At 45.6% G+C, this 25129-nt stretch overlaps 1 protein-coding gene across 1 annotated transcript in view; it reads left to right on the forward strand.

Moving 5' to 3' along the window:
• Positions 1-25129, forward strand: part of LOC126209928 (uncharacterized) — a 159762-nt gene that overhangs the window by 94627 nt on the left and 40006 nt on the right. Inside the window, exon 4 of the mRNA XM_049939046.1 lies at positions 6757-6875. Within this exon, the coding sequence (XP_049795003.1) occupies positions 6757-6875 (119 nt within the window). The remainder of the gene's footprint in view (positions 1-6756; positions 6876-25129) is intronic.

Raw genomic sequence — 25129 nt, forward strand, 5'->3', positions numbered from 1 at the left:
ACGCGTATTGCTTCATTACTTGAAAAGTAGGCAACACCTGAAGAGAGATTTAATTTTTATTTCAGAGGGAAGCGCTGGTCGGAATAAAAATTATGTCGTCATCTATTTTCTGTATATGCTAGAGCACAGCCTGAAAATGTACAACAGAATAACTTGCGTCTTCCCCATGCGAGGTGATTCTTTTTTGCTCAGTGATCATGACTTCTTCTTACTTTCACGTAAAAAAAACAGAATCACGTCATTAAAGTACCTGATTATTGGAACACCGTCATTTCTTCTTCTCGAAAACTTCCAACACATTTCCGCACCTGCGAAGTGGGCCAGTCAATGATATTCAACATCATGAAAGAAGCTGTTGTCCTCTACTTCAAACCATTTGAAAAAAAGTAAATACATGAACAGTTGAAAGGGCTAAGGATGTATAGAATTGAGGCATGTACGAGCTACACTCTTGCGCGAGTCAGTTAACAGAACCCTGGCGTACGGCTGGACTAGCGCGCCCGATTAGCCGTTCGGTCTAACTCATTGCTTTCCGGACGGGAAGGCGTGCCGATCCCCGGCACGAATTCGCCCGGCGGATTCGTGTCGAGGTCCGGTGTGCCGGCCAATCTGTGGATGGTTTTTAAGGCGGTTTTCCATCTGCCTGGGCGAATGCGGGCTGATTCCCCTTACTCCGCCTCAGTTACACTATGTCGGCGATTGAAGCGCAAACACTGTCTCCATGTACGCGTACACCGTAATTACTCTACCACGCAAACATTTGGGATTACACTCGTCTGGTGTAAGACGTTCCTGGGGGGGGGGGGGGGGGGGGGGTCCACTGGGGGGACCGAACCGCGCAGTAACCCTGGGTTCGGTGTGGAGCGACGGCAGGGTGAGTGGACTGCTGTAGCCTGTTGTGGGGCTGTGAACCACTGAGGGCTACGGCGGGGACGAAGCCTCTCCGTCATTCCTAGGTCCCCAGTTCAATACAATACAAATACGGCTGGACTTCGGAGCAACGTGAAGCTTCCACATGAATTAACTTTCTCTTATATTTACAACAATGTACGCAAGACGTCAACGCTCTTCTTCATTATTTGAGTGGAGGGGACCAGTGAGCTTTTATTTGATCAGTTCTATATACGCTATATGATCAAAAGTATCCGGACACCTGGCTCAAAATTACTTACAAGTTCGTGGTGCCCTGCATCGGTATGGTGTGGGCCCACCGTTAGCCTTGATGACAGCTTCCACTCTCGCTGCTGGAAGGTTTCTTGTGGAATGGCAACCCATTCTTCATGTAGTGCTTCACTGAGAAGAGGTATCGATGTCGGCCGGTGAGGCCTGGCACAAATTCGGCGTTCCAAAACATCCAAACGGTGTTCTATAGGATTCAGGTCAGGACTCTGTGCAGTTTAGTCCATTACAGGGACGTTATTGTCGTGTAACCACTCCGCCACAGGCCGTGCATTATCAACAGGTGCACTCGGCATCCCCGAATTGCTCTTCAACAGTGGGTAACAAGAAGGTGCTTAAAACATCAGTGTAGGCCTGTGCTGTGATAGCGCCACGAAAAACAACAAGGTGTGCAGTCCTCCCCTCCATACACCACATACTCGTAATTTTACTGTTAGCATTACATAAGCTGCAGATGACGTACACAGAGCATTCGCCATACCCACACCCTGCCATCGAATCGCCACGTTGTGTACCGTGATTCGTCACTCCACACAAGCTTTTTCCACTGCTCAATCGTCAAATGTTTACGCTCCTTGCATCAAGCAAGGTGCCGTTTGGCGTGATGTGTGGCTTATGAGGGGCCACTCGACCATGAAATACAAGTTTTCTCACCTCCTGCTTAACTGTCATAGTACTTACAGTGGATTCTGATGAGGTTTGGAATTCCTGTGTGATGGTGTGGATAGATGTCTGCCTATTACACATTACGACCCTCTACAACTGTCGGCGGTCTGTGTCAGTCAACAGACGAGGTCGGCCTGTACGCTTTTGTGCTGTACGTGTCTCTTCACGTTTCCACTTCACTATCACATCGGAAACAGTGGACCTAGGGATGTTTAGGAGTGCGGAAATCTCTCGTACAGACATATGACACAAGTACACCCAATCACCTGCCGGCCGCGGTGGCCGAGCGGTTCTAGGCGCTTCAGTCTGGAACCGCGCGACCGCTACGGTCGCAGGTTTGAATCCTGCCTCGGGCATGGATGTGTGTGATGTCCTTAGGTTAGTTAGGTTTAAGTAGTTCTAAGTTCTAGGGGACTGATGACCTCAGATGTGAAGTTCCTTAGTGCTCAGAGCCATTTGAACCAAACACCTGCCCACGTTCGAAGTCCGTTTGTTCCGCAGAGCGCCCCATTCTGCTCTCTCACGATGTCTAATGACTACTGAGGTCGCTGATATGGAGTACGTGGCAGTAGGCGGCAGCACACTGCACCTAATAGGAAAAACGTATGTTTTTGGGGGTGTCCGGATACTTTTGCTCGCATAGTGTATCTTCAGCATAGCTTAATCTTTCGTTCTGTAAAATATTATGAGGTTTAGAAAGTTTCATTACTGCATCTATCGAATCATTCCTTCATAATCCCAGCTAAATTTTCTGACAAAACCAGCCTGCGTTAGTGAGGACTGTAATTTCAAAAAAAGAAAAAGATAAAATCTTATTAGCTATTCTGAAACTAAATTAGTACAGTGTCATAAAGATGATTTTGACATTCCCAACAAGCCAAGTAAAAAATGTGACTGACGCGAGACGTTATACAACTATTGTTGAACGTTTTGTTGCTCCCCTGAGAAGTGTTAATTTTTGGTGAGGGTCGTTTTTGTTATGAAGTCTTCACTTGACTTAGACATGATCGGTTCGCTGCTCCATTGCGATTAGTGACAGTACAACATTGACACAGTACAGCTGTCGTCCTCAACTTAGCACTGACTCGTCACAACTGAATAGTCGAATGTCATCCGTTATTTACAGTTGTTAGAACTGTTACTATAGTCACTGCGATGACTTCACTTAGTCACCAGAAATAAAATCAGTCTCGGGACGTTTTGAATGGACAGTGTGTGCTCGTGTAAATATAGGAACCCATATGTGGAAACGTCACCCAATGATGATACAGAGCGCCAAAGTTATAGGCGCCGGCGCCTGTAAATGTTGTATACATAGGGTGATCCCGTGATGACGTTACTAACGTTTAGGGATGATGGGGAAGGATAAATGTATCGATTAGGGGTAAGGGACCTTAGTCTGTAATCTACCAAGTCGAAAATACGAGGGTTGTCCAGAAAGTAAGTTTCGCTCTGTCGCTAAATGGGAACCACAGTGAAAATCAGAATCATTTTACTTCCAAGAGTTAGCTACACTTTCCAGATGCTTCTCTACATAGTCGCCGCTCCGACTCCGACTCCGACTCCGACATTTGTCGGAGCGTTATACCAGATTGCCAACACCGTCGTCATAGAAGGCAGCCGCCTGTGCTTTCCTATAATTCTCTACGCTGGTCTATAGCGCGTAGCCTGTACCCAAGTGTTGTCTTCGTATCCAGAGTTTCATGTGAACAGAGATCATAATCAGGACGAGCCAATTAGGGCTTTGTTGTGGGTGATCGAACACTTCCCATCGAAAAGGCTGCAGGAGCGTCTTCACTGCCCCTTACAGAGTGCGCCTGAGAATTGCAACAAAGAAGGAAGTGTGTGGCAGTTGTGTTAGGTGGGTTGCATTCATTAAGGCGAACCCTCTCAGTGGGCCCTCCTCTTTGGCGGGAGACATTGTTGTTCTAGGCACCTTTACTCGCTCACAGTGCGCTCACAACTAAAAAGAGAGTCTTGATGCGTCGACAGTCATACTATAGACACTATCCAACACATCTGTGCTAAGTTTCGTGGGGTTTTCACTGTGGTGTCCATTTCGCGACCGATCGGAACTTACTCTCTGGACAACCCTCGTAATAAGCGAAAATCGTTGTGATACCTCTGATGGTGGAATACATGTACCAGTACTGTTGTAGCTAAGATAGTTGCGTAGGCAACTTTCAGAGGTGGTGGTATGGATCACGACGAGAAAAAACGCCAAGCAAACATGGGCTCTAAAAAGCATGCCTGAGGAGCTACGGGCATTTGTTTATCTTCGTTAGTGTGAGAGACATTGTCTCTATTGAACAAGAGCTCATAGCTCTTTAGGTATAGCCCATGTTTACTTGACATTTCTTCTTCTTTGGTCCATACGGTCAGCTCTGAAAGTTGCAACAACCGTACCGGTTCATGTATTGTAGTGTCGGAGGTATCAGAACCGTTTTCGTTCATAAGTTTTGACTCGTCCGTTTCCGGTACAGGGACTCTTACCTCTAATTGATACATTTATCCTTCTCCATCATCCTAGAAAGTTTGTAACATCATCATGGGTACACCAAGTACATATATGCAAATACAAGTGTCGGTGCCTATAACTTTGACGCTCTATAGCATCGTAGGATAATATTATTGATTGGCGACTCCATAGTGTCCTGTGCACTACGACCAGATAATGGGTATACTTGAAAGGAGAGTCAGCATTGGTCGTATATTTTTGTTTATTATCGCAAAATCACTAAGTGACCGAAGATCGTAGGATAACGTTTCCGGACATGGGTCCTTACGTTAAACTTGATCTTCTAACTCCCCTCTACAGCCTCTAGAGGTGTGTAAGAAATCCATAATGGGGAATACCTTAAAATGGAGATGAGACACAGCTAAATGCTATTCATAAAAGTTGTAGGAGACGCATTGTTGTTAATGACCGTGACCCTGAACGTGATTTTCAAGGTTATTTTGAGCTTAAAGTGATTTTTCTATATGCTAACACTAACATTTAATCTAAGATTTGAAAAGGTCATGGCAAGGTTCAATCAAGCTCAAATAAGAAAGTAAGTCTTCATTTGTAATAGGGATTAACTCGGAATAGATGAGGAATACAGCAGATACGCTGTCAGATGCAAACTGGAAAGAGGAATAAGGGTCACGTATCATTACCAATAACCATGATTTTAAAGGTAATTATCGAAAGCCATTCGAAGGTTGAGTTTTATTTCATGGAAACCTCTACTTGTGACGTCGGATTTGGAAAGCGTAAACAGAGATTTAAACTAAGTTTTAATTACCGTTTTATTGGCAAAAGTTAATACATCACAGCGTATAAATGCTATTGTGGCATTTGCAAGACAGAACAAACATTAATAAAACTTAGATCATTGATTTATAAATCGTTAAATAAGTCCCTTCGCCTCTGATTCCCTCGGGATGCCTCTTCCAGCTTGTATCTTGCATTATACTTAGCCGTATTCTTCCTCTGTTCTGAATTAATTCCTATTAGATCTAAAAACGTATTTGCTTATATGACATTCATTGAATTAGCTGCGACCTTGAATAATGTATCATTTTGCACGTAAAATTTGCCGCTCTTTTCAAAACTTGAATGAAATATTAGGGTTCCCATTTGAAAAAAAATCACTTTTACCTCCACATTGCCTTAAAATTTACGTTTCAGATAACGGCCATTAATAGCAATATGTGACCCTCCTTGCCACCTACAATATTTATCTAAAACACGTTGTTGTATCTCATTTCTATCTCCCCGCGATTAATTAATTTTTTACATATCTACATCGCTACAGAACACAAACACTGAAGATCCAAAGAAACTGGCCACAGCACGACGTGGTATGGACTCGACTAATGTCTGAAGTAGTGCTAGAGGGGAACTGACACCATGAATCCTGCAGGACTGTCCATAAATCCGTAAGAGTACGAAGGCGTCGAGATCTCTTGTGAACAGCACGTTGCAAGGCATCCCAGATATGCTCAATAATGTTCGTGTCTGGGGAGTTTGGTGGCCAGCGGATTTAAACGCAGAAGAGTGTTCCTGGAGCCTCTCTGTGGCAATTCTGGACGTGTGAGATGTCGCACTGTCCTGCTGAAATTGCCAAGTCCGTCGTAATGCATAATAGACATGAATGAATTCAGGTGATCAGACAGGATGCTTACGTACGTGTCACCAGTCAGAGTCGTATCTAGACGTATCAGGTGTCCCATATCACTCCAACTGCCCACGTTCCACACCATTACAGAGCCTACCCCAATTTGAAAATCTTCGTGCTGACATGTAGGGTCCACGGATTCATGAGGTCGTCTCCATATTCGTACACGTCCATCCGCTCGATACGAGACTCGTCGGACCAGGCAACATGTTCCCAGTCATCAACAGCCCAATGTCGGTATTGACGGACCCAGGCGAGGCATAACGCTTTGTGTCGTGCAGTCATCAAGGGTACACGAGTGGGCCTTCCGCTCCGAAAGCTCACTTCGATGATTTTTCGTTGAACGATTCTCTTCAGTCGTCGTTGGTCCCGTTCTTGCAGGATCGTTTTCCGGCCGCAGCGATGTCGGAGATTTGATGTTTTACCGGATTCCTGACATTCATTATACACTCGTGAAGTGGTCGTACGGGAAAATCCCTACTTCATCGCTACCTCGGAGGTGCTGTGCCCATCGCTCGTGCGCCGACTATAAGACCGAGCTGAAACTCAATTAAAACTTGATAACCTGCCGTTGTAGCAACTGCGCCAGGCACTTGTCTTATACTGTATAGGCGTTGCCCACCGCATAGCCATGGTCTACCTGTTCAGGCATATCTGTATTTGAATACGCATGCCAATCCCAGTTTGTTTGGTTTTTCACGTTACAGAACGTTGATGTGACACGATTTTATGTTTACTTTGTTTCCAGACAAGGAGGGCAAGGACAAGGACAAGAAGGAGGCGCAGATCCCGCAGTTGGCCGTGCCGCGGCTCAGCGTCTGTGCCGATGCCCAGAAGGTGGACCGCGCCAAGCTCGCACAGACCGAGGTCAGTTGCTTTCGCCTGCAGTCTGTAGTGGTAGAGATGACGTTTCTGCTTGTCTGCCAAAAGTCTTTTCAATAAGGAAGCATTGCTACACAAATAGAGCAGGCACAGAAACTTAGTAAATAATGATGCAAAATGAATGAAAAATACTCGAGGTCTGTAGGAGATTAGAGAAATGAACAAGTGGCAAGTGTTAAACGAAATGGTCTATAGCAGGGCTTCCCTACATGTGGTCCGCGGACCCCATAGGGATCCGCCAGCTCTTTCTAGAGGGACCGCGGCCACCATTCACCAAATCGTGTAACATAATGAGTAAAATTATTGAATATAAATGTGAAAATCAAATTCATGACTATTTTTTTCGTGTGAAAAATATGAGGTGCATTCAAGTTCTAAGGCCTCCGATTTTTTTTCTCCAGACCGGAAAGAGATAGAAACATGCGCATTGTTTTAAAATGAGTCTGCGTTCATTGTCAATACGTCCCAGAGATGGCAGCACCGTACGGCAGATGAAATTTTACTGCCAGCGGCGAGAATGAGAACTGTTTTAAATACTTAAAATGGCGACGTTTTCCTTACTTGAACAGCGTGCAATCATTCGTTTTCTGAATTTGTGTGGTGTGAAACCAATTGAAATTCATCGACAGTTGAAGGAGACATGTGGTGATGGAGTTATGGATGTGTCGAAAGTACGTTCGTGGGTGCGACAGTTTAATGAAGGCAGAACATTGTGAGACAGCAAACCGAAACAACCTCAGGCTTGCACAAGCCGGTCTGACGACAGGATCGAGAAAGTGGAGAGCATTGTTTTGGGGGATCGCCCAATGACTGTTGAACAGATCGCCTCCAGATTTGGCATTTTTGTGCGTTCTGTGCACACAATCCTGCATGACGACCTGAAAATGCGAAAAGTGTCATCCAGGTGGGTGCCACGAATGCTGACGCACGACCACAGGGCTGCCCGTGTGGCATGTTGCCAAGCAATGTTGACGCGCAACGACAGCACGAATGGGACTTTCTTTTCGTCGGTTGGGACAATGGATGAGACGTGGATGCCATTTTTCAATCCAGAAACAAAGCGCCAGTCAGCTCAATGGAAGCATACAGATTCACCGCCACCAAAAAAATTTCGGGTAACCGCCAGTGCTGAAAAAATGATGGTGTCCATGTTTTGGGACAGCGAGGGCGTAATCCTTACCCATTGCGTTCCAAAGGTCACTACGGTAACAGGTGCATCCTACGAAAATGTTTTGAAGAACAAATTCCTTCCTGCACTGCAACAAAAACGTCCGGGAAGGGCTGCGCGTGTGCTGTTTCACCAAGACAACGCAACCGCACATCGAGCTAACGTTACGCAACAGTTTCTTCGTGATAACAACTTTGAAGTGATTCCTCATGCTCCCTACTCACCTGACCTGGCTCCTAGTGACTTTTGGCTTTTTCCAACAATGAAAGACACTCTCCGTGGCCGCACATTCACCAGCGGTGCTGCTATTGTCTCAGCGATTTTCCAGTGGTCAAAACAGACTCCTAAAGAAGCCTTCGCCGCTGCCATGGAATCATGGCGTCAGCGTTGTGGAAAATGTGTACGTCTGCAGGGCGATTACGTCGAGAAGTAACGCCAGTTTCATCGATTTCGGGTGAGTAGTTAATTAGAAAAAAAATCGGAGGCCTTAGAACTTGAATGCACCTCATATGATTACTTTTACTTCAGGTCGTATCCCCAAGCAGCCTTTGCGGTTCCTAAGTGAGAACGTATACACAGTTTAGTGCCGGAGAATGCGGCTTCTCTGATCGACTGTTTCGCAACAATACGGGGGTCGTTTGTGTGCTGGTTCACGGCGCTAGATGCGCTGAAACCTTTTACGCATGCGCGGAGCGAGCTTTGTCGACCAATCACAGCGCTCGCTGGCACGTATGCGGGCCCAGGCATCGTTAAATGTTAAACTTGCTTTGTCAGTGCACTATCTATTTCATAAGTCGATTTTTGACTAGTTTATTACTTCTAACATCGATCCGTGGCTGAAGTCGGGATCATTGAAGAAGGGTGCGGTTTCTCCATCGCTTTCAGAACAAGGGAAGTTTCCAGTTGAAATGAAGAAGGAGAGAGGACAACCAAAGGAAGAACAATGACAAGAAGCTCCAAAGACTATTGATACTTCGGGGGGGGGGGGGGTCATTGGGAACATGGCACTTGCATTAAGAAGCTTTCAGTTCCCATGGGTTTCGCTCTGAAATTTAAAGTTACTGTGCTCTTGACTGACTAGGGGTTCGCCATGGATTTTCGACTGTAGAAGGGGTCCGCCAGCTGAAAAGGTTGGGAAGCCCTGGTCTATAGAATAGTAAGAGTAAATGGTATGGTAAGTAAGACAAACTAATTTACAAAGAAAACAGAAGGAAAGTGCAGAAAATAGAAGAAGTAACCACAGGAAGAGTGAATAGGAGGGAAAAAAAGAAAGGGCATGAAAACAAAAGATAGAGTATTGAGAAAGGCTAAGGGTGAAGGATTGGTTGGTTGGTTGGTTTTGGGGAAGGAGACCAGACAGCGTGGTCATCGGTCTCATCGGATTAGGGAAGGATGGGGAAGGAAGTCGGCCGTGCCCTTTCAGAGGAACCATCCCGGCATTTGCCTGGAGTGATTTAGGGAAATCACGGAAAACCTAAATCAGGATGGCCGGACGCGGGATTAAACCGTCGTCCTCCCGAATGCGAGTCCAGTGTCTAACCACTGCGCCACCTCGCTCGGTCTAAGGGTGAAGGAGGTAGAACAACAAAGGAAGAGCAAATGGGGACTGAAAGATTTGATAGAGAAGAAAATGATTCCAGCAGAAATAAAGAGAAGGTGTAGGCAGAAGTGCCAGCAGAGGAAGGAGAAATGAACAGCGAAACGTAGACTAGTTCAGTAAGAAACTGAACATGATCACGCCCTTCTGGGGGTCTGCCTTTGTTCTGGCATACAGCCACCAAGGACCATCCAAAAAAATTCAAATGTGATCCGAAGCACAAAGCAGTAAAGGTGTTTATGTTTTTTCAGGACTCCTGTGGCATGATCATTGAGAGGTGCAACATCTACATGTGCATGAATAAAACGGCGAAGGAGCCCTCTAATAACCTCCCTCTCACCCCCCCCCTCCCTCCCCTGGCCAGTTCAGCAACGCCCTCGGTGTCACGCACACACCTTTGTTGAGCATGTTAAATATGTACCTGACAGACTACAACACCCACCCAGCTGATTTATACCCTGTGCCTTCTATAGCGCCTGAGGGCAGACAACCCCTTAACACCACTCAGGTGGGATTTCCTGCCCAAAGACGCTAGACGCTAGAGCAGTCCCGAGACACGTCTCACCTGAACGGGTGTTGAAGTCTCTGATAGGTAGGTATTTAACATGCTCAACAAAGGTGTGTGAGTGGCGTAGAGGTAGTTGCCGAAATGGTGGCGGGAGGGGGGTGGGGGGGAAGGGGGAAGAGATGGAGGCCTCTTTGCCATTTTATTCACACACCTGTAAATGTTGCACCCCTCCATTAGCAGGCCACAGGAGGGCTGAAAAAACATAAACACCCTTTGCTACTGTGGAAGAAGTTCGAATTTCGTCAAATGGATTCGGATGGTCCATGGAGGTTCCATCATGTACACCAGAGCAAAAATTGCAGTCGCACTGCACTCCAAGAGGTGCGATCACGTTCGATGGGGTCACAGCCCTATGGTACCCTTAGAGAACGACTGAATTGTCCAAGGGGTGTCAGCAGCGTCGAATGTTGTCAAGAAAGTCGTCCTGTTGTTCATCACACTGTGGACTGTCGTTTTCAACTCCGAAATGCATGGGTATCAACGCCCCGAGGAAAAGTGTGATCCCATCGAAGCCCTTTGTGCCGCGTCGTGAGGGAATTTCGCGTCGATTCCTAGCGGTGATATGCCTGAAATATTTTCCCCAGCTGCCCATAAGAAAACTGCTTGATTTCAACCGCGGTTCTGACCTCTGTCGCAGAGACGTCAAAAGAAAGGGTGGAATATGGGTAAGAAAAGGTGTGGCCACATTCCCATCTTGTAACACATCCACAGTGGCGTGGTGAAATTTGGTGACAATGTGACATCATTGGTCCACCTTATACCTTACATCCCCAAGCCCATGAACCATGGACCTTGCCGTTGGTGGGGAGGCTTGCGTGCCTCAGCGATACAGATAGCTGTACCGTAGGTGCAACCACAACGGAGGGATATCTGTTGAGAGGCCAGACAAACGTGTGGTTCCTGAAGAGGGGCAGCAGCCTTTTCAGTAGTTGCAGGGGCAACAGTCAGGATGATTGACTGATCTGGGCTTGTAACACTAACCAAAACGGCCTTGCTGTGCTGGTACTGCGAACGGCTGAAAGCAAGGGGAAACTACAGCCGTAATTTTTCCCGAGGGCATGCAGCTTTACGAGAGCTGCATCAAACCAATCTCTGGACTGAAGACCACAATAACATACCTTACATGAACATCTGAGCTGTGGCCTTTTTTCGCATGTAGCTAAACATTGCTCCCCGTGTGTGTTTCTGGATTAGGCGCGCTCAACGACGAGCTCACCTGTACTACACCTTGCTGTTTGAAGCAACATGTAGCAGGGTGCCCTGCGCTTTTGTACCACTACAGAGGAAGACTGTAGACACCTTTGAGCCAAATTTCAAAGTGATGCGTCGGAAATAGTTAGGGGTAACGAAAACGTGATACTTTTTTTACACAGTATATTGACACTGAACATGTATACGAAGTCTGGTCAAAAAAATTCGGAACATTCGTAATTTCGCGTCAATGGTCTGTTGGTGCGAAATGTGTAGCATTCCTGCACACGCCTGTGTTTAATGTGTGACTGCGGGGAGATTCGTTGTTGTATGTTCGTTAGTTATTGTTCAGTGCTGTACTGAGTAGAACGTTGTGTCGCACAGTCTGCAAATTTGGAGACGGCACAGTTAGAGGAACAACGCGTCTGCATTAAATTTTGCGTGAATCTCAAGAAAGTCTTTACGAAGACACGCCAAATAATGCTGGAAGCGTACGGTGGTGAGTTCTTAGGCCGTACTCGATGCTACGAATGGTTCATACAGTCTAGAACTGGCCGACCGGAAGTTAAAGATGACCCTCGTTCAGGGCACTCTTCGATGTCGACCGACGACGCTCGTATCTGGAATGTCAACAAAATTGTGCCAACCAATCGAAGACTGACTGTCGGAGGGATTGCAGAAGAATCTAACATTTCAGTTGGATCAAGTCACGGAATCCTGACACAGCATCTGGGCATGCATGGCGTTGCCAAGTTCGTCCCACGGCTCATGAGTCAAGCACACCGCTCTCCCAGGTGTTATGATGGTATTCTTGACCGCAGCTGCTACTATTCGGTCGAGTAGCTCCTCAATTGGCATCACGAGGCTGAGTGCATCCCGAAAAATGGCAACAGTGTATGGCAGCTGGATGGTCACCCATCCAAGTACCACCACGCCCAACAGCGCTTAACCTCGGTGATCTCACGGGAACCGGTGTACCCACTGCAGCAAGGCCATTGCCTGCTGTATGCGAGCAGTCACCTTTTTTTTGAGCAATCTGAGGAAACGAAGTAAAATAACAATGAGAAAAAAAAACAGAAAAAATCAGGAAGCTCCTTTTTTACTTTATTTTTTAATTTTTAATTTTTTTACTTTTTTTTATTTTTTTTGGGGGGGGGGGTCCATAGTGGACTGATAGGTGCTTGGGGGGGGGGGGGGCAAAGTGGGCAGAGGTCGAAACCCGAGGACTGCCCACAGCGTCCCCCTCACCACCACCGAGCCTGTGGTGCTAAGGGAAGTGGGAGGCACAGGAATCCACAGAAGTGGAAGGCGTTGTTGTTATTTATTTATTTGCGTTGTGTTTTTGTAGTATTCACTATTATCATGAAGTTATGTGGAACACATCGGTGACAGAAAAAAGAAATATATAAATTCTGGGTAAAGAAATGAAAAGAAAAAGGAAAAGCAAAAAGAAATAAAATCTGTGCAATCTGCGATGTGCTCTCCCATCCACAGAGATCAGAAGTTAAACTCAGATACCGCTGGGGGAGGAGGGGTAGGTGCCCTCTGAGCCAGGCACCCCCAAACTTAGTAGAGGTCTAACAAAGACCCCTCGATCACGTCATATCCTCTCCCAATGCATGGCCTGGTGGCGTCGTTCAACCACATTTGCGCAGCGGTTCCTCTGTAACTAGCGATAACAGTCCTTGGCCATGGACGATCGTGTAGAAGGCAGGTAAATGCAAATGTCGTGTGACTAGGGCCTTCCGTCGAGTAGACCGCTCGCCTGGTGCAAGTCTTTCGATTTGACGCCACTTCGGCGACTTACGCGTCAATGGGGATGAAATGATGATAGGGACAACACAACATCCAGTCCCTGAGCGTAGAGAAAGCACTCAGCTACCGGGGGCAGACTAGAAGGCAGGTCACCCAGCCGGTAACTATAATCAGTTAGAAACGTACGAATGTGATTGAGTGGCGGCGAAATATGACCGACAGCGACTGGAGGGTTCAGTGATGGTAGCGCCAGTTCGTCGATGACGGTGCTGAACAGGCTGACTTGTTCAGAACGCAATAGTCGGCGCATCGTTCCCAGAAAAAGCGTATGCACTCAGTTCCTGACATAGGTCAAACCTACGTCACTTTCACACGAGGACAATGTCAAAGCGTAAGTAATTTTAAAAACAGGGTCAGCACTCACGGAATAAAATTTGGTTAACAGGACATCCACAACAGAGCATCGTATAATCAGATAATAAACCGCTTCAGTTGTAAATAGTCTTATTGGTTCAATCAAGACCGGTTTCTGGTGATTATAAGCCCACCTTCAGGTGAACAAGACTGCAGTAGGAAAACGGAGAAAGTATAATAAGAGACTCTTTTTCACTTAACACTTGTTTATTATAGTAACAGTGGGAATTCACTTCCCAGTTGTAAACATGAGTTGATATGGTCATGAGAGCATAAGGGAACAATTGACAGGAATGGGGGAAAGAAAACAGTAGAAGAAGAATGGGTAGCTCTGAGGGATGAAGTAGTGAAGGCAGCAGAGGGTTAAGTAGGTAAAAAGACGAGGGCTAGTAGAAATCCTTGGGTAACAGAAGAAATATTGAATTTAATTGATGAAAGGAGAAAATATAAAAATGCAGTAAATGAAGCAGGCAAAAAGCAATACAAACATCTCAAAAATGAGATCGACAGGAAGTGCAAAATGGCTTAGCAGGGAAGGCTAGAGGACAAATGTAAGGATGTAGAGGCTTATCTCTCTAGGGGTAAGATAGATACTGCCTACAGGAAAATTAAAGAGACCTTTGGAGAAAAGAGAACCACTTGTATGAATATCAGGAGCTCAGATGGAAACCCAGTTCTAAGCAAAGAAGGGAAAGCAGAAAGGTGGAAGGGGTATATAGAGGGTTTATACAAGGGCGATGTACTTCAGGACAATATTATCGAAATGGAAGAGTATGTAGATGAAGATGAAATGGGAGATACGATACTGCGTGAAGAGTTTGACAGAGCACTGAAAGACCAGAGTCGAAACATGGCCTCGGGAGTTGACAACATTCCATTAGAACTACTGACAGCCTTGGGAGAGCTAGTCCAGACAAACCTGAACCATCTGGTGAGCAAGATGTATGAGACAGGCGAAAAACCATCAGACTTCAAGAACAATATAATAATTGCAATCCCAAAGAAAGCAGGTGTTTACAGATGTGAAAATTACCGAACTATCACTTTAATAAGTCACGACTGCAAAATACTAACACGAATTCTTTACAGACGAATAGAAAAATTGGTAGAAGACGACCTCGGGGAAGATGGGTTTGGACTCCGTAGAAATGTTGCAACACGCGAGGCAATACTGATCCTACGACTTATCTTAGAAGACAGTTTAAGGAAAGACAAACCTATGTTTCTAGCATTTGTAGATTTAGAGAAAGCTTTTGATAATGCTGACTGGAATACACTGTTTCAGATTCTGAAGGTGGCAGGGGTAAAATACAGTGAGCGAGAGGCTGTTTACAATTTGTACAGAAACCAGATGACAGTCTTAAGAGGCCAGGGGCGTGATAGGGAAGCAGTGGTTAAGAAGGGAGTGAGACGGGGTTGTAGCCTGTCCCCCATGTTATTCAATCTGTATATTGAGCAATCAATAAAGGAAACAAAAGAAAAATTTGGAATAGGAATTAAAATCCATGGAGAAGGAATAAAAAATTTGAGGTTTGCCGAAGACTTTGTAATTCTGTTTAGATGGTTGAAATGGCTCTAAGCCAGGGCTTCACAACATACGTGCTCGCGGAGCAAGCTGTGAGCAGCAAGGCGCGAGCACGGAGCAGCGCGAGCACGCTACCCCCACTACCGGACCAGAGCGGAGAGTGGGGAGCCATGTGAGGCACACAACAGCTGCCGCCAGTCAACGTAAATCGGCGGCCACCTTCAGGGATATCACTCACGAATTATACTGCGACAAATGAAACAAATAAAGGAGAATGTACACGTGCCAGATAATTTTATTAGCTTAGTGTATGCCTCTACATTCGTATTATTTTGTGAACTGTTACACAATAAAAGGTGTCACTGAAGTGTGGGATTCTCGGCTATCTTGTACTTTTTGCCCTTTACAATTGCGCTTATGTTCGGAGTAATTGTTCTTGTGCATTGTAGGCGCAGCGTGCAGTTTAAATTTCGATCAGAAAATGCGTTTCTCAGGCGTGTCTTGTTATATTTCATTGCAGGGAACAGTTCTTCACAAACATACGTGGAACCGAACATTATTATTATTGTAGCCGCCAGTTTGTGCAAACGAGGAAATCTATGCTGAGGGAAGTGTCTGTAGAAATGCAAAATGTTTTTCTTGTTCTGAAATTTGTCTCTGTATTCTCTGTCACTCTGCAGGTCAATAATTTCTAGTTGCAGCTCAGGACGAATCTCTTCAATATTCGCTGAATATGGAGAGGAGAACAGATCAAAATCACTGTCTAGTGCTGTCAGATCTTGAAAGCGTTGATCAAATTCTTCCTTAAGGGTAACTAAACTATGTGAATAACGTTCACAGTTTTTGTGAACATCTTGCATGGATGGTAATTTAGGAAAATGAGCTAGATTTCCTGTTTCCAGCTGACTCACCCAAAATGTTAATTTCATTTTAAAAGCTCGTATTCGATCTATGAAATGAGTAATTAGCAGATCTTTATCTTGTAGTGAAATGTTCAAAGCATTCAGATAGCTAGTTAAATCTGCTAAGAACGCGATATCACATTTCCATGAAGGCTCTTTCAATTCAGGAACACACATGTTATTTATTTCCATGAACATATTTATCTCATCTAATAGGCAAAAAAATCGATTTAATAATTCGCCACGACTAAGCCAGCGGACCTCGCTGTAATAAGGCAGGCTACCATACTGGTTTTCTACATCCTCAAGAAAGCTTTTAAATTGTCTGTGTTGTAGCCCATGCTTCCTTATATAATTGGTTGTACGAACAGCAACACTCATCACATTTTTTAGAGTGATACTCTTTGCACATAAGATTTCCTGGTGGATCACACAGTGAACGCCCCTTATTTCATTCGGCACGGTCAGTTTTTGCATTTTCTCCTTCAACAGCGCAACGAAACCTGATTTTTTCCCTGTCGTCGCTGGTGCACCGTCTGTAGACACTGAAACTAAAGAATTCCAGGACAATCCTATATTTTCAACACTTTCTTCAACACTACTTAAAATATCACCTCCAGTTGCAGTGTTCTTCATGGCTACTACATTGAGGAGCTCCTCCCTCACCTGAAGATCTCTATTAACACCTCTAATAAATACGGCAAGCTGTCTGTTCCCGTGATATCAACACTTTCGTCCAGAGCTAGAGAATACGCCATAAAATCTTTACAGATATTTGCAAGCTGGCTCTGGACGTCGTCTGCCATGTCCTGTATGCGTCGCATAATAGTCATGTTAGATAAAGGCACAATCAGAAACTGTTCAACTTGAGATGGACATAAATGTTCCGCTGCAGCTACCAAGCATTCTTTTATTAAATCGCCATCAGTGAAGGGGCGCAGGGATTTTGCTAAAAGAAAAGCAATTTTGTAACTCACTCTGAGAGCTGCCTCAGTTGATTTTTCTTCGTCGTCCAGATCTTCTTCGGATAGCTTCCTTTTAAGTTTAATAACTTCCTGTGCACGATCTGGTCCATCACATTTTCCACTTCCGTAGTCTTTCGCGTGGTACGACATATAATGTCGCTGCAAATTAAATTTCCTAAAAGAATTCAGCGTTTTGTGACCTGCTAAACATTTTGCAACTCCATCTTTTTCTGTAAACAAATACAATTCCTCCCAATGGGGGTTGAACTGCGAAAGCACGGTTGGGGTTACACAACGGCGACTTGACATGATTCTTAACCAGCGAAGTGACTGTTAGAGCTGATCGTAGTACTTTAAACGTTACACAGTCGGTGCGAATTCAATAGGCATGTTGCGCCCCTATTCAAACGTGCGCGCGAATTTCCCCTTCCTCCCCTCCTTCCCTACTCCGCGACCTTGCACCTGCTCGCGAGCACATGCCTGAGCAGACGCGAGTACTCGCGCTCAAAACCGGCCAGTTGTTAAGCCCTGCTCTAAGCACTATGGGACTCAACAGCTGAGGTCATCAGTCCCCTAAACTTAGAACTACTTAAACCTAACTAACCTAAGGACATCACACACATCCATGCCCGAGGCAGGATTCGAACCTGCGACCGTAGCAGCCTCGTGGTTCCGGACTGAAGCGCCTAGAATCGCTCGACCACCGCGGCCGGCTGTAATTCTGTAAGAGACAGCAAAGGACCTGGGAGAGCAACTGAACAGAATGGATAGTGTCTTGAAAGGAGGATATAAGATTAACATAAACAAAAGCAAAATGAGGATATGGAATGCAATCGAATTAAATCAGGTGATGCTGAGGATATTAGATTAGAAAATGAGACGCTTAAAATAGTAAATGAGTTTTGTTATTTGGGGAGCAAAATAACTGATGATGGTCGCAGCAGAGAGGATATAAAATGTAGACTGGCTCTGGCAAGGAGAGCGTTCTGACTAAGAGAAATTTGTTAGCGTCGATTATGGATTAAAGTCTGAGGAAATCTCTTCTGAGAATATTTGTATCGAGTTTAGCCTTGTACAGAAGACAAGAAGAGAATAGAAGCTTTCGATATGTGGTACTACAGAAGAATGCTGAAGATTAGATGGGTAGCTCACATAACTTATGAAGAGGTAATGAATAGAAGTGGGGAGAAGAGCAATTTGTGGGACAGCTTGACCAAAAGAAGGGATCGGTTGGTAGGACACGTTCTGAGGCATCAAGGGATCACAATTTAGTACTGGAGGGAAGCGTAGAGGGTAGGCAGGTGATAACTGTGTTTCATTCTAACGCGAGCATATCAGTTTCATATTTACAGTTGGGCTGTGAATTCCCAGTATTACAACAAGCAAGCTATAAGTGGTGTAAAATCTCTTATTACAGATTCTCCATTTTCCTACTGCAGTCTTCTTCACCTGTCGATGGGCTTATGATCGCCCGAAAACAGTCATTGAACCAATAAAACTATTTACAACCGAAGTGGTTTATTATCTGATTCTACAAACGAAATGTCCAAATGCAGCTTGTACCCTGGAAGCAACCGTAATGGAGGTCGGTAGCATATGATCGAAATGGTTTAATTTGGGAGATCAGACGACATTAATGTACTGTGTCTGCTGGAACAAGTCCATCGTGCATAGCGTGCGGAGTCACACCAATGGACGTACCTGTTGTAATATGTGACGGTTGCAGTGCATTGAATGTGGTTTTGAAGGAGGACCGCTAAACATTTGAGCGCTGATAAGTCAGTAATCGACACTGCCGCTCCCAGGGACAACCATCAACCCACATCCATATACTTCGTCTTCCGCAAACCGATGATACTGCCCGCCACTGTACCGTATTGTTGAAACCAACGCTGCACCGTCTGTACGTCATCCCCTGACCTGGCCAGGAATATGTCATTATCAGCATATGCACAACATCAGAACCTTGTAGTCCATAAATGAACCCTTCCAAGCATCGGCGGAGACCAAGCTGAGCTGGCTCAAGGACCAGTGCAAATAAAACGGTAGACAAAGGGTCTCCTTGCCTCACGAAACGTTCGATAGAAATGAGTTTGCATCGATAACTGTTCGTCGTCATTCAACCTTGAATGTTCTCCATGATCTAGCGCAGAACTACATCTACAAACAGACGGGGAAGCCCCTGCCTTCCATGGTCGTATGGAGAATACAATATTATGGATTTGAATCGGCTCGTGACATATTCAAGACTCTGTATGAGTAATGAGGCAGTTGTACACACATCAAAAAAAGTTTTGCATCACTCTGGTTCCCAGGACTCCTAAAGATAGACGTTGACTGTGGATTTTGTTTCACAGACACAGTCCGAAAGATGTAAACAACAATGCATAAGCAGCGCCTATTAGACGGAGGGGGTCTGACAGCCGATCAGTTCCAGTCATTACACCAGGAAGGAGGTACACGGCTCGTGTTGTCTGTAGTTCAACAATGTCTAGGCGGTCAATACCGCGGTTCAATCGCATCGGCAATGTTACTTAGTGCCGTGGAGGGCTCTCAACAAGGGAAGTGTCCAGGCGTCTCGGAGTGAACCAAACGATGTTGCTCGAACATGGAGAAGATACAGAGAGACAGGAACTGTCGACGACATGCCTCGCTCAGGCCGCCCAAGGGCTAATACTGCAGTAGATGACGGCTACCTACGGATTGTGGCTCGGAGGAACCCTGACAGCAACGCCAACCATGTTGAATAATGCTTTTCGTGCAGCCACAGGACGTCGTGTTACGACTCTGAGTGCAGTAGGCTGCATGATGCGCGGTTTCACTCCCAACGTCCATGGCGAGGTCCATCTTTGCAACCACGGCACCATGCAACGCAGTACAGATGGGCCTAACAACATACCGAATGGACCGCACAGGATTGGCATCACATTCACTTCACCGATGAGTGTCGCATATAACTTCAACCAGAAAATTGTGGGGGACGTATTTGGAGGCAACCCGGTCAGCCTGAACGGCTCAGACACATTAATCAGCGAATGCAGCAAGGTGGAGGTTCCCTGCTGTTTTGGGGTGGCATTTTGTGGGGCCGACGTACGTCGCTGGTGGTCATGGAAGGCGCCGTAACGGCTTTACGAAACGTGAATGCCATCTTCCGACCGATAGTGTAACCGTATCGGCAGCAATTGGCGAGGCATTCGTCTTCATGGACGACAGTTCGCGTCCCCATATTGCACATCCTGTGAGTGACTTCCTTCAAGATAACGACATCGCTCGACTATAGTGGCCAGCATGTTCTTCAGAGATGAACCCTATCGAACATGCACGGGATAGATTGAAAAGGGCTGTTTATGGACGATGTGACCCACCAACCACTCTGAGGGATCTACGCCAGTGGTGTACATGTTCCGCTTTTAACCCGCCCATGCTTGCCCGGTGGCCAGGCGGGCAGACCGCCGCGCGTTGCCAAAAGAACGGGCAGGCTGCTTCACTCCCAGCCAAGCCAAGCAGAACCCAACCCGGGCAGGCTGCGGGAAACTTGCTTGCCTGCCCATATAACTGCTGAGCTGCACTACGCAGCCGTTCAGTCTGCGCGCGTCATTGTCGTACTACGAACGTTAATTAAATGTTTTTATTTTACCTGAGCACCAAAAGACAAACCCCAACATTATATATACACTCCTGGAAATTGAAATAAGAACACCGTGAATTCATTGTCCCAGGAAGGGGAAACTTTATTGACACATTCCTGGGGTCAGATACATCACATGATCACACTGACAGAACCACAGGCACATAGACACAGGCAACAGAGCATGCACAATGTCGGCACTAGTACAGTGTATATCCACCTTTCGCAGCAATGCAGGCTGCTATTCTCCCATGGAGACGATCGTAGAGATGCTGGATGTAGTCCTGTGGAACGGCTTGACATGCCATTTCCACCTGGCGCCTCAGTTGGACCAGCGTTCGTGCTGGACGTGCAGACCGCGTGAGACGACGCTTCATCCAGTCCCAAACATGCTCAATGGGGGACAGATCCGGAGATCTTGCTGGCCAGGGTAGTTGACTTACACCTTCTAGAGCACGTTGGGTGGCACGGGATACATGCGGACGTGCATTGTCCTGTTGGAACAGCAAGTTCCCTTGCCGGTCAAGGAATGGTAGAACGATGGGTTCGATGACGGTTTGGATGTACCGTGCACTATTCAGTGTCCCCTCGACGATCACCAGTGGTGTACGGCCAGTGTAGGAGATGGCTCCGCACACCATGATGCCGGGTGTTGGCCCTGTGTGCCTCGGTCGTATGCAGTCCTGATTGTGGCGCTCACCTGCACGGCGCCATCACGCATACGGCCATCATTGGCACCAAGGCAGAAGCGACTCTCATCGCTGAAGACGACACGTCTCCATTCGTCCCTCCATTCACGCGTGTCGCGACACCACTGGAGGCGGGCTGCACGATGTTGGGGCGTGAGCGGAAGACGGCCTAACGGTGTGCGGGACCGTAGCCCAGCTTCATGGAGACGGTTGCGAATGGTCCTCGCCGATACCCCAGGAGCAACAGTGTCCCTAATTTGCTGGGAAGTGGCGGTGCGGTCCCCTACGGCACTGCGTAGGATCCTACGGTCTTGGCGTGCATCCGTGCGTCGCTGCGGTCCGGTCCCAGGTCGACGGGCACGTGCACCTTCCGCCGACCACTGGCGACAACATCGATGTACTGTGGAGACCTCACGCCCCACGTGTTGAGTTTTTTTTTTGCTGTGTTCGTAATTCTCAGGACACGGTTTTTATGAAATAAAATTTTTGGAAAATCGACCGAAAAATTGGGAAATTTGAGAAAAACTCAAAGTGCGTTTTCATTGTGTCCGTGTGTTTGTATTGCATACCATCTTGATGAAATTGTGCACACTATACCTTGAAACCAAGAGGAAGGTCACAGCCTACATAAAATTTCGTAGGATGCATGGCAGGGGTTACTTTACCTAACGGAATTCGACAAATTGTACGTTTTTATTCCGATCTTGATGAAATTTGGCACACTTGATATTCAAAGCAGGATGAAGGGCGTTGTCTGCTTAAAATTCTGAATGGTGCATGGCGGAGGGTGCTTTACTTACACATTTCTACACCACCCTAAACTTTTATTCCGATCTTGAAGAAATTTTGCACACTTGACCATCAAGTTGAACATCACTGTCTACATAATATTTCGGACAGTGCATGGAATAGAGTACCTTACAAAATATTTTGAGATCGTTCGCGGGTTACAATGAAAGTTGGCTCATGTACGCATATTTCCATAGAGAAAGTTTTTGAATATTTCCATGTGCATCTTTATATATATATATATATATATATATATATGTGTGTGTGTGTGTGTGTGTGTGTGTGTGTGTGTGTGTGTGTGTGTGTGTGTGTGTGTGTGTGTGTGTGTGTGTATACATTTTTTTAACGAAATGTCTATGATCTTTTTGAAATTTGAGAGATATCTGACACATTCACAGTCATCGTGTTTGACAATTCGCGCACAGCAAATGTCATTTAACAGTTGCAAACCATTTTTGGTTGAGCAAACGTGTTATATTGGCTGCAAAAAACCTTGATGTTAACGAAACAAATTTTAAGATTCAAAATATGATACCTGGCGAATTGATGACATACAAGTGATGTACTCAACTATCCTATGGAATTTTTAACTTCGCTGGATTTGCCCTCATTACCGCCTCCCAATCTGCAATTAACTCGGATCGGCAATCATTATGTTGCGAAAGGTAAACCAGCCACGTCTTTGTAATGACACCCAGCTTGCGGTGAAGAAATTAAAGAACAACATACTCGAAGACACAGTTTTAAAAGGAAAGTACAAAGGTGAAGACAGTTTGATTCCACGTATCACTATGATTCCGACGACATACCATTCGACTTTAAACGGTTATAATTTCCAGTGCAGCTTGCAGTTGCCATGTCGATAGATAAATCGCAAGGGCAGTCGTTATATGTTTGTGGCATCAATGTTGAAAATCATGTTTTTCACATGGCCAATTGTAAGTCGCATATTCCCCTGTCGGGACACCTTCAACATAGTTTGTTTACGCACAGAAAACAAAACTATCAATGCTCGGTATCAAAAAGTATTACAATAAATGCTACCTAGCAATAAACTTTGTCACTGCTTCACTGATCACCACAAAAGTTGACAGATATATATGAGTTTTCATAGACAGGTGAAGAGGAGATGAACTGAGGTGGCGGAGTCCAACAGAGAGAGGACGAGGAGAAGGATAGAGGGTGGGGGAAGATGGGCCAAGGGATGGGGGCGGGAGGTGAACAGATAGATAGTGGGAGAGGAATAAATGGGTAGAGAGAAAATAGGGGAGGGAAGATGGACTACGAGAGTATGGAACAAATAAATGCCCAGGCAACGCAGAGTTTTCAGCTAGTTGTCAAATATAAAAGGATTTCTTCGAGATTTCAGATATCTCAATACTGGATATTCGCAATTCGAACCACCATCAGATCACATCTCAAACAGGTTTGTGTAGCAAGCAGAACAATCACTGAAAATGGAGCTCCTTTGTACAATAAAAACTACAGATAACCACCAGGGAGTAGATAACGGGGAGGGGTGGGGCAGCGGTCCCCCCCCCCCCCCCTCCCCGAGCCCATGAACATAGTGTTTTTTGTTTTAGTGGAACGCAATGCAGTCTGTGTTGCAGTTTTCAACACTGAAACGGATGGATATTTGTACTAAAGAAGTGAACCTCCACCCCCCCCCCCCCAAAAAAAGAAGATTGGTCCCCTCCCCAGAAGGATAAATTATATACGCCCCTGATAGCCGCTGTACTGCAATTAGAACCAAATTAAAATTTTGGAAGTCTAGATTCCTTAATTTTAGTATTTTTCAGCCAAGTATGACACCAGTTATACAAATATTTAACTACTTTTCCAGGATGTACGAGGCCTGTTCAGAAAGTAAGCTCCGATCGATTGCCAAATTGAAACCACAGTGAACATCAGAAATGTTTTACTTGTAACAATTAGCTACACCTTTCAGCTACTTCTCTACGTAGTCGCCGTTCTGACTTAGGCTTTTGTCATAGCGTTGTACCAACTTTTCAATAGCCTCATCATAGAAGGCAGCCGCCAGTGCTTTCCGCCAATTCTCCACGCTGACCTACGCCTCGTTGTCTGTGTCAAAATGTTGTCTTCAAAGACAGCGGTTCATGTGACCAGAGATGAAACTCAGGGGGAGACAATTGCGGACTGTATTGTGGGTAATCTCACATTTCCATTTGAAAACGATGGAGGAGCATCTTCATTGCCCCTGCAGAATGCGGCTGAGAATTGTCTTGAAGAAGAAACCGCACGACAGTTATGTAATGTTAGCTGCATAGCTTCAGGCGAAATTTCTCACCAGGCCCTCGTACTTGGCGGGAGACACTATTTTCTAGACATCTTTACGCACTCACTGCGAGCTCAGAAACGAGAAGAGCGACGTGATGCTAACTGGGGTTATACTAGAGACACTACCCAACACATCTGTGCAAAGCTTTATCGGATTTTCATAGTCGTTTCCATTTCGCGACCGATCGGAGCTTACTTTCTGAACGCCCCTCGTATTTTACTGGTTCTGTGAATTCATTCGAAGTTGGCAAAATCATTCTAAATTGCCAAAATGCATTTTAACAAAATCGAAGCATTTGTTTCGTACCCAGTTCGTCTAAAAACTATAGTACTGGGAATACAATGGCGACTCTGAGCCATTTTTCGCGGCGTCTACGTTTGCGTCATGAGAGTCCACACTTGTAGTCTAGGTCTGCGTCATGAGGGACCATAGTTCGGACCCTCATGATACAGACTTAGACGACGAGTGTTTACTTGCATGATACAAATCTAAACGACGACTCTAGACCCTCATAACACAGAACTAAACGACGAGTCTGAACCCTCATGACGCAGACGTACACACTGCGGAGAGTGTCTCATAGTTTCCATTATATTCCTACTACAATACATTCGTGGAAAAGGACGCTCTTCATTTTAAAAGCATTTGTAGTGTCTAGGTCTCCAACATCTTGACCCTGCTTGTGGGATTTCCCTTATATAGAAATAGAGGAGTAAAATTACATTTCGCAATGTGTGCGGAACTCAACA

This window comes from Schistocerca nitens, chromosome 10 (genome assembly GCF_023898315.1).
Source record: "Schistocerca nitens isolate TAMUIC-IGC-003100 chromosome 10, iqSchNite1.1, whole genome shotgun sequence".
NCBI lineage: Eukaryota > Metazoa > Arthropoda > Insecta > Orthoptera > Acrididae > Schistocerca > Schistocerca nitens.